The sequence below is a fragment of the Nerophis lumbriciformis genome, linkage group LG28 (genome assembly GCF_033978685.3).
Source record: "Nerophis lumbriciformis linkage group LG28, RoL_Nlum_v2.1, whole genome shotgun sequence".
Taxonomy (NCBI): domain Eukaryota; kingdom Metazoa; phylum Chordata; class Actinopteri; order Syngnathiformes; family Syngnathidae; genus Nerophis; species Nerophis lumbriciformis.
Window position 1 is genome coordinate 14,620,826 of NC_084575.2, and position 14,660 is coordinate 14,635,485.

Consider the following 14,660-nt stretch of genomic DNA (forward strand, 5'->3'; position numbering starts at 1 on the left):
GTTCATTGCACGTTGAAAAAACTCAACCCTTGGAGGGGACCGCAGATATGGTCATCTAAACTGTGCCCCTCCTCTCCACGCAGGAGAGGGGGGCAGAGCAGAAAAGAGACGGTAGATCAACTGGTCTAAAAGGGGGGTCTATTTAAAGGCTAGAGTATACAAATTAGTTTTAAGACGACACTTAAATGCTTCTACTGAGGTAGCATCTCTAACTGTTACCGGTAGGGCATTCCAGGGTACTGGAGCCCAAATAGAAAACGCTTTATAGCCCGCAGACTTTTTTTGGGGCTCTGGGAATCACTAATAAGCCGGAGTTCTTTCAACATAGATTTCTTGCCAGGACATATGGTACAATACAATCAGCAAGATAGGATGGAGCTAGACCGTGTAGTATTTTATACGTAAGTAGCAGAACCTTAAAGTCACATCTTAAGTGCACAGGAAGCCAGTGCAGGTGAGCCAGTATAGGCATAATATGATCAAACTTTCTTGTTCTTGTCAAAAGTCTAGCAGCTGCATTTTGTACCAACTGTAATCTTTTAATGCTAGACATAGGGAGGCCCGAAAATAATCCATCCATCCATCCATTTTCTACCGCTTATTCCCTTTGGGGTCGCGGGGGGCGCTGGAGCCTATCTCAGCTACAATCGGGCGGAAGGCGGGGTACACCCTGGACAAGTCGCCACCTCATCGCAGGGCCAACACAGATAGACAGACAACATTCACACTCACATTCACACACTAGGGCCAATTTAGTGCTGCCAATCAACCTATCCCCAGGTGCATGTCTTTGGAGGTGGGAGGAAGCCAGAGTACCCGGAGGGAACCCACGCAGTCACGGGGAGAACATGCAAACTCAACACAGAAAGATCCCGAGCCCAGGATTGAACCCAAGACTTCTCAGGACCTTCGTATTGTGAGGCAGATGCACTAACCCCTCTGCCACCGTGCTGCCGCCCGAAAATAATACGTTACAGTAATCGAGATGAGACGTAACGAACGCATGAATAATGATCTGTGTCGCTGGCGGACAAAATGGAACGAATTTTAGCGATATTATGGAGATGAAAGAAGGCTGGTTTAGTAACACTCTTAATGTGTGACTCAAACGAGAGAGTTGGGTCAAATATAATACCCACATTCTTTACCGAGTGGCCTTGTGTAATTGTTTGGTTGTCAAATGTTAAGGTGGTATTATTAAATAGGTGTCGGTGTCTAGCAGGACCGATAATCAGCATTTTTGTTTTCTTAGCGTTGAGTTGCAAAACGTTAGCGGACATCTGTATTTATTTATCTTAAAGGGGAATATTATCACCAGACCTATGTAAGCGTCAATATATACCTTGATATTGCAGAAAAAAGACCATATATTTTTTTAACCGATTTACGAACTCTAAATGGGTGAATTTTGGCGAATTAAACACCTTTCTATTATTCGCTCTCGGAGCGATGACGTCACAACGTGACGTCACATCGGGAAGCAATCCGCCATTTTCTCAAACACAGAGTCAAATCAGCTCTGTTATTTTCCGTTTTTTCGACTGTTTTCCGTACCTTGGAGACATCATGCCTCGTCGGTGTGTTGTCGGAGGGTGTAACAACACGAACAGGGACGGATTCAAGTTGCACCAGTGGCCCAAAGATGCGAAAGTGGCAAGAAATTGGACGTTTGTTCCGCACACTTTACCGACGAAAGCTATGCTACGACAGAGATGGCAAGAATGTGTGGATATCCTGCGACACTCAAAGCAGATGCATTTCCAACTGGACTGGACAGATCAGCTTTCAGGAAAAGAGAGCGGATGAGGGTATGTCTACAGAATATATTAATTGATGAAAACTGGGCTGTCTGCACTCTCAAAGTGCATGTTGTTGCCAAATGTATTTCATATGCTGTAAACCTAGTTCATAGTTGTTAGTTTCCTTTAATGCCAAACAAACACATACCAATCGTTGGTTAGAAGGCGATCGCCGAATTCGTCCTCGCTTTCTCCCGTGTCGCTGGCTGTCGTGTCGTTTTCGTCGGTTTTGCTTGCATACGGTTTAAACCGATATGGCTCAATAGCTTCAGTTTCTTCTTCAATTTCGTTTTCGCTACCTGCCTCCACACTACAACCAGCCGTTTCAATACATGCGTAATCTGTTGAATCGCTTAAGCCGCTGAAATCCGAGTCTGAATCCGAGCTAATGTCGCTATAACTTGCTGTTCTATCCGCCATGTTTGTTTGTATTGGCATCACTGTGTGACGTCACAGGAAAATGGACGGGTGTAAATAACGATGGTTAAAATCAGGCACTTTGAAGCTTTTTTTAGGGATATTGCGTGATGGGTAAAATTTTGAAAAAAACTTCGAAAAATAAAATAAGCCACTGGGAACTGATTTTTAATGGTTTTAACCCTTCTGAAATTGTGGTAATGTTCCCCTTTAAAGGGGACCTATTATGCAAAACCAACCTTTTTTTACCTATTGGTACCTATTTTTGTGTATTTGGAATTTGCCCTGTTTGTGACATTTTTTCCTTTGTGACTTATATATCTCCATGTATGGTAGAGATTCACCTAAAGTGCTTTGCGCGAGTCCGACACTGTAGTCAATAAGTTCCTTCTTTTTTTCTTTCTTGTTTTGGGACAAACTGTCTCGTACATGCACATGCATCCTCCGCTGTTGCCATTTCTAATACAAAGTAGCATTTAGTTCCAACTTATATCTGTCAGTAGACACTATTTGAAAACAATAAAAACCACAACATTGGAGGAGAAGACACAGTTGAAGTGGAGGCACGTAAATAAGACCACAAAACAGCGCAACCTGAAAAGCAAAGCAAAGCAAAAAGCGACTTGAAGATGGTTTGCAAAACATAATCTATACAAGATTTTGACCAAAGAAGCACCATTACATGTTATGTAGACCACGAGGAAGTGTTTTGGATGTAGAAAAAAATTATGATGTGAACCTTTGAAGTTATTTTATTTCCTTATCGTGCATTTTCATTTTGTCATTATGATTTACTGTATGCCCAGTTAGTTCAATGAGTAATTATGTAAAAATCAGAAAAAAGCCCTACATCACAACATTAAGAAAACTAAAGAAAAATTTAGAAATTACATCTGTCAGGAATCATACAAAGTGTCCTGCTTTCATAACAATTTGAGGAAATGTGTTAATTAGTCGCTAACTAAATTAATTTGATGTAATAAAATGAGTTACGTTATAATGGAAAATAGCAGTGTTTCCTGTAACTTACCCATCCACGCACAAGTGCTGACTGAGTTCTGAGTCTTTTGCAGATTATGCAATTTTGCTGATGACATGTTTTTCGCTGCCTTGTTGTATCCCGGACCCACAGCGTCAATTAAAGTTACATTTATATAGGCAATTCTCTGAATTAAATGTTATCTACCATTAAAGGTTCAACTACAGAAGGTTTTTAAGGGGCCCTATTATGCAAAACCATCTTTTCTTACCTATTGGTACCAGTTTTTCTGTATTTTGGATCTACAAATGTCCCGAAAATTTAAAATGTAACCATGAAAGCATGGCGGAAATACATCCATCCATCCATCCATCCATCCATTTTCTACCGTTTGTCCCTTTTGGAGTCGCGAGGGGTGCTGGAAACTATCTCAGCTGCACAAGGGCAGAAGGCGGGGTACACCCTGGACAAGTCGCCACCTCATCACAGGGCCTACACAGATAGACAGACAACATTCACACTCACATTCACACACTAGGGGCAATTTAGTGTTGCCAATCAACTTATCCCCAGGTGCATGTCTTTGGAGGTGGGAGGAAGCCGGAGAACCCAAAAGGAACCCACGCAGTCACGGGGAGAACATGCAAACTCCACACATAAAGATCCCGAGCCCAGGATCGAACCTGGGACCTTTGTATAGTGAGGCACACGTACTAACCCTTGTTCCACCGTAATGCCATTCTGGAAATACATCTTAAAACAATCTTGACTTCCTTCATACTTCCCCCAAACGATTGGAATTTGCACAACCTGTGACATTTTTCCTGCCAGTGACGTCAGTGAATTATCCATATGTGGTACAAATTAACCCAAAGTGCTCTGCATGAATACGCCATCGTACAGTAGTGCGCACTGTAGTCAAAAAGTTGCTTCTTTTTCTCTATCCTCTTGTTGTGGGGTGGACTGGCTCACACATGCATGCTAAAATCCTCCTCTGTTGCCATTTCTAATACAAAGTATCGTATAGTTCTAACTAAAATTTGTCAGTAGACTCCATATGGATGCGCTGAAAACTACAACATGGCTGGTGGTAAGAAGACACAGACAAATTGGAGGCACGTAAATAAAACCGGCCACAAAACGACGCATTCTGAAGAGACAGTCAGAAAGTGGCTTAAAAACAGTCTGTAAAACATAATCCATGCAAAATTATGACCAAAGAACCACCATTACATGTTATGTAGAGAAAAAGGAACTGTTTTAGATTTTGAAAAAAATCATAATATGAACCCTTTAAAGTTCAAATCAAACTCATTCGCACAATGGGCCAAAATTCAGAGCACACTTTTGATTGCAAGTTGAACAGGATTACTGGATAATTGAACACCACCCAATCCACCCCTGCCTACCCCAAAAAAATGTCTCCTGGACTCTGTGTAAGTGTGCACTAATTTTAAAGTAAAACAGCCAGTGATAACAGCCATTGATTCGTTTTTATGTGGACAGACATTTTTTTAAATCTTTACTTGTGGCGATGGACTTTTTGTTGAGACTGGTGTGGAGGAAATCTGCATTTTTAAAAAATACCCGCATCCATCCGTCCATCCATCTTCTTCCGCTTATCCGAGGTCGGGTCGCGGGGGCAGCAGCCTAAGCAGACAAGCCCAGAGTTCCCTTTTCCCAGCCACTTTGTCCAGCTCCTCCCGGAGGATCCCGAGGCGTTCCCAGGCCAGCCGGGAGACATAGTCTTCCCAACGTGCCCTGGGTCTTCCCCGTTGCCTCCTACCAGTCGGACGTGCCCTAAACACCTACCTAGGTGGCATCCTGACCAGATACCTGAACCACCTCATCTGGCTCCTCTCGATGTGGAGGAGCAGCGGCTTTATTTTGAGCTCCTCCCGGATGACAGAGCTTCGCACCCTATCTCTAAGGGAGAGCCCCCCCACCCTGCGGAGCAAAATAATTTCGGCCGCCTGTACCCGTGATCTTGTCCTTTCGGTCATAACCCAAAGCCCATGGACATAGGTGAGGATGGGAACGTAGATCGACCGGTAAATTGAAAGCTTTGCCTTCCGGCTCAGCTCCTTCTTCACCACAACTGATCGATACAGCGTCCACATTACTGAAGACGCCGCACCGATCCGCCTGTCGATCTCACTATCCACTCTTCCCTCACTCGTGAACAAGACTCCGAGGTACTTGAACTCCTCCACATGGGGCAATACCTGCATCGAAGAGTTACATTTTTCTGACAGTCTGAGAGTCCTTAAACGTATTGTGACTGATGAGTGCAGGGAAAACAGAGGGTGGAAATACAATGGGGGAGAACTGCCTTGCATGCATGCTAAGACGGCTGTGGATGTTCTTTTTTGCTTGTTTTAAGATAGTCATTGTTGATCAACTACTCATCATGGTTTTAACATCAGGGCAAAGGTTACAGTATTTTGTTTGCACCCAAAAACAGCAGAATTTGGCAAGTCTGAGCATGTGTCTGAGGAGCAACCGATTACCAGCATACTTCGATGTTTGGTTGAAGTTTTTTTTTTAACATGTATACAGCTTCAATATGATACATAACATATTATCAATTTCTCTTAACAAGTTGTAGTTACAATGATCACTTTTGACAGTGTTATCATACATCTTTAATGTGTTATTCGTACAAACTGGGCTTAATAGAGTAGTGTAATTTTTAGTCGTGTACAGGTAAATTAGTGCGCATTTTTATAGTAATCCAAAACCCTTGAGAAAAATGGTTAGTGAAATGCATCCACTTTGGCTTCTTTTATTAATTGTAGTATATAACGTTTTGCTGAAGTACTTTAGGGTTCTCATTTACTGAAATTCGCCATTTGGGCCAGATGAAATACCTTTCTTTGCTTGATCTGACGCACAGAACATGAGTTTGACACCTGTGTCTTAGCTTAATTCCATTGTTAAAGGGTGATAATTTGAATAAATAAATACTGACATGACAATTCAGCAAAATCTTCTGGTAGTTTATGCTCTCTTGCATGTGTGGGAGAAGTTGTGGAACTTTTTAAATGCCACCATTTATAAGACTGGAGACAAATACCAATTTACAAATTATAGACCGGTTTCTTTACTTCCACAATTTTTCTAAAATCAAAACTGTTCAATAACAGATTGGAGAGTTTCATAAACAAATATAGAATATTCACTGAGAACCAATATGAATACAGAGGTAATATTTCAACTTTGATGGCTTCAATCGAAATAACAGAGAAAATTACCAATGCAATAGATGGTAAACAGTGTGCAGCAGCAATGTGTATGGATCTAACTAAAGCATTTGACACAATTCATCACAATATTTAAATTCAAAAATTACAATGCTGTGACATCAGGGGGTTGGTCTTGAACTGGATTAGAAGCTACTTAACCAACAGGTAACGATATGTGAAGCTAGAACAAATGTCTACAACACTAAATATATTCTGTGGAATACCACAGGGATCAATACTGGGACCAAAACTGTTCAATCTTTATATAAATGACATTTGTAAAGTTACAAAAGACTTAAAGTTGGTAATACAAGCTAATACAAATAATAACAGAAGAAATTAACAAATTAAAAAGCTGGTTTGACAAAAACAGACAATCATAAAATCTCAGTAAAACTAAAATATTGCTAATATTGAAAAGTCAAATACAAATACAAATAGACAGAGTAGAAATTGAAAGAGTAAATTAAACCAAATGTCTAGGTAAAATGATTGATGATAAAATGAACTGGAAATCTCACATAAAAAATAAAGTAGCAAGAAACACGTCAATATTGAATAAAAGTAAATATGCACTGGACCAAAAATCACTCCATATTCTCTACTGCTCGCTAGTGTTACCATATCGGAGTTACTGTGCAGAAATATGGGGAAATAACTACAAAAGTACACTTCATTCATTAACTGTGTTACAAAAAAAGATCAGTTAGAATAATAAATAAGGCTGGATATAGAGAACATTCAAACCCTTTATTCATTGAATCGAAAATATCGAAATTCCACGACATAGTGCATTTGCAAACAGTTCAAATTATGCACAAAGCAAGCTATAACCTGCTACCCAAGAATGTACAACAATTATTCTCAACAAAAGAGAAGAAACATAACCTTAGAGAAAATGTTTCATTTAAAACATTTGTATGCACTTAAGACCTTTAGTATATCAGTATGTGGAGTTACATTATGGAATTAATTAAGCAAAGAAATCAAACAATGTACTAAAATGATCCAATTCAAGAAACTTTTCAAACTTTAAGAGTTTACAAAGTACAAAGAAGAAGAACCATGATAAACATTCTGAATGTATTGATAATCCTATTTATCTCACCATATATATTACAACTTACTTCATTAATTATTATTTATTTATTTATGTTTTTATGTTATTACTTATGGAGTATATTCTGAATACATTGAGAACAGGAAGTGAACAAAAGTGTTAGCAACAATTAAGTAAAGGAAAAGGGGTAGGATTAAATAAGCTCTGCTTCTTCCTACTCCTTATCGAACATGTTGAAAAGAGAAAACTGGAAATTGTGATGTATCATGTTGTATGCATGCATGTTCGAATGTATCATGTTGTGTATGCATGCATGTTCGAAATAAACTCAAACTCAACTCAAAAAAATGTTTACAGTGATTTAATCTTAATGCAACCTCACACTTCTGATTAATTTACTTATGTCCCAATAGACAGAACAATACCTTTTTCTATCTGGATGATGTCCCTAAATGCAGTTTTATATCAATTCCCTGAGTAAATCTAGATGCAACAAGTGTAGGTGAAGTCCGACGTGTGGGAAAATGACTCGCTGACTTTTTTACGACTGCATACACACAATTACACTGTACAGTTTCCATCTGTTCACCACCTCCACTGTTACCACATATACAAAAACAAACTTCATCATTACGTGTGCATTTGCCACCTCTGATTCCTTTTCTCCCAGCGCTATCATTGCTGGAGGGGTCAGTTAAGACCAGAGCACCTTTTCGAAGTCCTCCCACTAGTTTTCACGCCTTTGTTCCATGAGATAAAACTGCATGGATGTATCTTCTCAGTCCTACTCTGTCACTGAACAGAAAGTGTCGCCAATACGCACCTAACCAACCACCAACCTCCACAATGCAATGGTCGCCGGTGCGTGTTGGTCTACAAAAGTAAATAATCGCCGACTCTCTAACTAGCGCTTATTAGCAGCTATGGCTGTAGGCAACCTTCTGAGTTTTTGTTCTCTTGACTCCAGAAGATGGCAGGACTGTAGCTCCATTTGAATTATCATGAGTGGTCAGCATCCAGCACTTCAAGCAGTCAGTTTTGGTCCAAAACCTTGGGGTGATTGCTGGAAAACTGAAGCTAAAGGGGAAAATTCACCTGACAATGAGTCCAAGCATAAGTCCAAAAAGGAGATGTCCCCTCAATCTGACACATGCGGAGCACATTTGCAAGGAAGAAAGCGTAAATATTGCCTGCAAGATGCTGATAGAATCCTACCCAACAAGGTGGAATGCTGTCACTAAAGCAACATGTGCTTCAACAAGTATTCATTTTTAGCTTCTTACCAGTAGTTAGTTGTTAGATGCTCAATTGTTGTGGTACCTCAATTTAAGAGTGGCCCAAATCGAGAGTGTTTTCAGATAAAAGCTGTCTTTAACTGTAACTCGCAATAATTTAGTTATAAACATCTCCGCCATTAGTTGGCTTAGCAAATGTCACAGTGATAGATACAGTAGAGATCGACATAACATTGTTTTCCTGGGAGAAGCAGATGATATTCATTGAATCAAAGAAAGAAATCATCAGAGCGTGACTCCAAATTGGAGAAGCAATTCGAGCGTATCATTGCGAGGTTCTTCCTCAGTTTGCCATTACACCTGTGTCACTGGGGGCGTTGCTAGGGACATAGCTGGGGGCGTGGTCAATATGACATCATCATCATCATAATTTGCATGTGTATATTTTCTTTAAAAAGGCCTAAAACATTTATACAGACATGTATAACAAAATAGGTGTTATTAGTATTAGTTTTATATTTTTTCTTATATAGTTTGTTTTAGTTTTCTATTGTTGTTGCTTTTTGTACAATGTACTTTGTTGACAATTTTCAAATTTCTATTTACTTTATTTTTATATTGCTGTTGCTTTTTGTACAATGTACATTGTTGACAATTTTCAAATTTCTATTTGCTTTATTTTTCTATTGTTGTTGCTTTTTGTACAATGTACTTTGTTGACAATTTTCAAATTTCTATAGACTTCTCCAATTCTTTTAACTACTTTTTCTTTATTAAAAACAACAAGCATCAACTCTAACAAGTTTTTCTGGTGTTATTGGAGACTGTACTCGTGTTTGAGGACTCCTTCTTCTGCCGCTTCAGGTTTGCGATGAACAGCGAGCGCTGCAGCAAGCCTGACGTCACACTTGCTTCATGCTGCTGCTCCAGCCTTTCTCTACTTAAATCCGCCACTGTCCTCTTAATACCTGCACAGATCGCTGCCTGCGGGTACATCTGGGTAAAAATAAAGTAGGTCCACACCACAGACACGCTGCCTCCGCTCCAGACAATCGTATGAGTCTGGCCTACATCATCACAACATCCTGTTTTGGCAGTGCTGTTTCGGTGATCAAAGTCCTTCTTCGGTGTCTGCATTTACAGGGCATTACTCGTCAATAGTGCTCAGTTAATAGCCTATATACAGTATATCCATTCATACAATATATTACTTTAAATGCACGAAAAAAAGCATAATTTTTAAGGTGTGGTGGCTTTTATTTTGCCCTGGCGGGGGACCATATTCAATTACATGTAGGTAGTCTCCACCATTTGGAAGCTAAAAGAATCTAACGTCAGCTAAGAATGTTAAAAGGATCTCTAAGCGGCGGACATTTATCCATGAAAATATGAACAAGCTGCTGATGGTGTGTTTGACGGAGAAGCAGCTGGAAAGAGACACCGTAGAAGTCCACTCTCCAAGGTTAATAGTGTATAATATTCTTACATTACTGTAGTTGTTAGTAGTACATTCTATTGTATTTTTAAGCAATATTCCTCTTCTAAAAGTTTGTTTTTCTTTATAAAAGGAATGTTCTTTGTTAAAATTGTGCTGTTTTGGGGTAATCCAGCAGTGTGCCGTCAGGGCCAACAATGCCTTATCTGCTGGCCTAACATAACCAGAAATCCATCCATCCATCAATTATCTACCGCTTGTCCCTTTTGGGATGATCATAATTAAAGATAAAAGTATTTATTTATTTACTTTCCCTAAATATCTAAAAGTATTCATATTCTCTTCATGCCATATTATGTTCCTTCAGTGCTGTTGGTTTTAGGTTATAGCATTTTTATCCAATCAGAATTCAGCTAGCTTATGTTGCCATGCTGTACGAAATCTGCCCGGGCCTTCAGAATCAACAATGCGGGCGTCGGTGCACTGTAAGTGAACGGGCACGAACATTTGACAGACAGTTGCGATAGCCAATCAGTTCACAAGTTGTTGTCAGTAAGGCCCTCCAGTTGGCCCGAGGCAGATATATATTGTGATGTTATGAGCTAGGTAACATAAGAACTCCATTACCCAGCATGCCACAGTAGTGAAGAGCATGCGCAGTAGCCACGTTTAAGTTGAATGTAGCCATGCCGGTGTTTTTGATGAGCACGCTGTGGAGTAAACTTTCAAGAACTCAGCCAACACGCCTCATCTGCATCTTTTATGATTAGACAAGACAACTCATATATTTGCAAAGCCATTTTCAAGAAGGATATTTAAAGAGAAACTACATCTTGCGAGACGATATGGGCCAACCCCGGAAGCTCGAATGGGTTCTTCAAATTGTGAGTTCAGATATATATATTTTTGTTTTTTCACGTTTAATATGTTTTTTGCCGTTTTAATTTTGACAGTTCCACATAAGATATGTTTTAATTGCTGATGCGGGTTTATTGATTTTGAAATGCGCCAGGAAATAACCCGTTTTGTACACCGCTGATGTGGTGATTCAATGACAGTAGTGTGTAAATGTGTTTCTGTATAGTATTTCTCCAGCAATGGTCATGTGGTGACATAAATTATGGTATTTTGAGAGGTAATTATTGAAGTCGGACATCACTGAAGGCCTAGGCGGGAAACGCACGGCCCGCCACTGGGGTAATCAATATACAATATGAACAGATACTGGTGGTTTAACTTTGTGTCCGGGGAATTACAGCGTCAACTAGTGATGATGTCATAGAGAGGGGAGAGAGCTGGGGTAGAATGGGGAGTTTAGAGCAAGCTAACACAGAAAACCATATAATACAAAAAACTTTCGTTAAACATTCTATGATATGGGGTGTGCACAAATGTGGTAATCGCGTGGTCCAGTCCAATGCACTTACCCCAGGGTACTGATGAACCCATTGGTAGATCCCTCCGCGTACAGAGAGCAGATGTCCCCGATGTGCAGGAAGCTGGACATTTTATCCGACATGTTGGACACACACCCAAGGGACACCTACCGCAAGAGAAAATGAATGTCAAGAAAAGTTTTCAGAAGTAAAATGGTTTATCGTAGCTGTCATCATAACAATGATTCATTTTTAAATGGTAGTTTGATTATTACGGAGCCTCTAAAAGGAAATGGAGGGAAAAAGATGTTTTGCGAGATCTCGCAATACTTTTTGCGAGATCTCGCAATAGGTTTTTTTCCTACGTCAGTGAACCGTAAGTAAAACAGACACAGCGATGGAGGAGCCTACCCATCATCCGTGGGAGAAGTTTATTGATTTCTATTTTAGTATTGGCCTAACATGTAAAGACATCAAATCGTATTATGGTCCCACAACAGAGCACATATGATGGGTAGCCTCCCGCATGCTCCCGCTCATCCATCGCGGTGTCTGTTTCACTTCCGGTCCGCCATCGCTGTGTCTGTTTTACTTCCGGTTCACTGACATAGGAAAAAAACCTTTTGCGAGATCTCGCAAAAGTATCGCGAGATCTCCCAAAAGTATCGCGAGATCTCGCAAAAGTATCGCGAGATCTCGCAAAAGTATCGCGAGATCTCGCAAAAGTATCGCGAGAAATTGCAAAAGTATCGCGAGATCTCGCAAAAGTATCGCGAGATCTCGCAAAACATCAATGTCCCTTTGTGGCATGGGTGTCAAACTCTGGCCCCCGGGCCAAATTTGGCCTGCCGTGTAATTTCACTTCGCCCTTGAGGCGATATCAAATTAACACTAAAACTGGCCCGCTGATCTTCCCGGGAGTCTTCCAAACGCCAGCCAGCCAGCCAGCCCGCCCAACGAGTGCTGGCCCAGTCACATAACATGTGCGGCTTCTGCACGCACACACATTAGAATGCAACGCATACTTCATCAACAGTGATACAGGTTACACAGAGGGTAGCCGAATAAAAAACTTTAACACTGTTAGAAATATACGCCAAACCAGAACCCTTTGCAGCACTAACTCTTCCGGGACGCTACAAGGTGTGTGTGTGCTGCAAAGGATTCTGGGTATTTGTTCTGTTGTGTTTATGTTGTGTTACGGTGCGGATGTTCTCCCGAAATGTGTTTGTCATTCTTGTTTTGTGTGGATTCAGTGTGGCATATATTTCTAACAGTGTTAAAGTTTTTTATACTGAAGTATGCGTTGCATTCGCTCGTGTGTGCGTACAGAAGCCGCACATATCTTGTGACTGGGTCTGAACGATGTTAGAATGGATGAAAAGCGGACGTGACGATAGCTCGTAGAGTAGTGATGGGATCGGCAGTTCTTTTGACTGTACTGAATCACTAGAATCAGTTCCTTAAATTGAGTCGTTCAAAAAATTTGTTCACCGAATCCCCCCCCCCACCCCCCCACCCCCCCCAAAAGGGGGGGGTGGGGGGCGTGCGTAGTACAGTACAGTGCAGACATTCGCGGGAGAAGCAGCAAATAGGGTGAACGCGAGTCCCTACACAGCTCTGTGCATGCAGTACACCAGGCAGTGAGTGACTGACACAGCGCCACAGTCAGCACAGCTCAGTACGTGAACCTGAATCACTTCTGCAGCAGCAGCTCTGTGTGCAGGTCGGCGAATCATGAGTCAGTCAGTAACAGCTTCCCCAGCGGTAGATCTCGGTGTGTGTCAGTTCGCGAACGACACAAGCCCTCAGCACCCAATGAACGATGCGCACAGTGACTGAACGAGAGCCTCAATGTGACGTCCTCTTCCGCAACACAGTCAGTTCTGTGTCAGTAGGTTCGCGAGTCCTGATTCTGTCGTTCACTGAGTGATTCATGTCGTTAATCCGCGGTGAACGAATCGTTCGCTCAGTCCCTCCCTCCGCCCCCATGATGAGTAGCTGGCTGCGTCGTTCGCCGACGTCGAGGGTTCGGTGAGTCACAGAATGCGGCAGTTCCACTCATACCGGCATGGTCGCGGCGGAGCTCAACTGAACTGAGAAAGGAACGAACCAGTTCATGAAGTGATTCGGTTCAGTACGTTCACTCAAAAGATTCGTTCGTTCGAACGAATCGTTCGCGAACGACACAACATTATCGTAGAGTACGTTAAAGGTTAATTTGTTCAACCTTGGCCCGTGGCTTTGTTCAGTTTTAAATTTTGGCCCACTCTGTATTTGAGTTTGACACCCCTGCTTTAGGGGCTCCGTAGATTGTCATTAGATAAGTAAGGCATGTATTTGCATCTACAGTAAACAACCTTTCATGTCAGAGGAATACAGTCCTGCTGGCTCAGCTGAATAGTTAATAATTTGTGCAGCAAGCAGAAAGCTGTGCACCTGCAACAGGTCCACTTTGCTCCATCTGACACAGATTAGCGTAGCCTAACAGACCCAAAATAAAGATTGTTCGTGCATTTAACTGTCTTACACACAATCATGCATGGTTGTCATTTCTGAGTAAAACAAAACACATTTTGAATTTGAATCGATCAAGAAAATCCAAACATGGTTGAGCAACAGATAACGGTCTTCAGCAGTGGAGAAGAAAACATGCTGTCCATTTAAGGAGAGAGCTCCATATTTTCTCTCTGTGAGAGACATGATGAAGATAAGAAAATAAGTTTTGAGGCTCAACTTTACCCCGGTGGCGATGTACGATGTTCAGCTCTTCGAATGCGAGTTACGACAACATGACGGCGGCTTCTTTCTCCTTCTTCTCCTCTCCTTCGGTTGGCCGATAGTGAGACCCAGCGAAATGGACCCAGCCTGTGTTCGTGACAGCTCGGCCGCCGAGGAGGCGAGCAGGCAGGCGGACAGGCGTTGCTCTGAGCTCCCGCTGCTGCTCCACCGCTGCCGCTTCTTCCCGCGAGGCGGCACTGTTTTTCTCTGGGAAATATTGTCATATCACACCACAACTAAGTGGCAAATATTACCTTTCACCTTCATTTTAAAACCACTACTTTTACAAGCTAAACCATTTTGTTGTGTTTACGGCAATGTATTCGAGTACTT

The 14,660-nt window shown here is 41.4% G+C and overlaps 1 protein-coding gene across 11 annotated transcripts in view; it reads right to left on the reverse strand.

Annotated features, from left to right (window-relative positions):
• The window catches only part of LOC133570882 (inositol 1,4,5-trisphosphate-gated calcium channel ITPR1), a 185,612-nt gene extending 170,955 nt beyond the window's left edge, over window positions 1-14,657 (reverse strand). For 8 of the 11 annotated variants that reach the window (XR_009810255.1, XM_061923669.1, XM_061923664.1 and 5 more), the window contains exons 1-2: window positions 14,289-14,657; window positions 11,598-11,713 (exon numbers count right to left, since the gene is read on the reverse strand). Coding sequence is in view for 10 of the 11 variants with exons in the window: in XM_061923669.1 (XP_061779653.1) it covers window positions 11,598-11,689 (92 nt within the window). In the remaining variant the exon portion in view is untranslated. The remainder of the gene's footprint in view (window positions 1-11,597; window positions 11,714-14,288) is intronic. The other 3 variants (XM_061923671.1, XM_061923670.2, XM_061923672.1) reach the window with 1 other exon arrangement.
• Window positions 14,658-14,660: the final 3 nt, after the last annotated feature.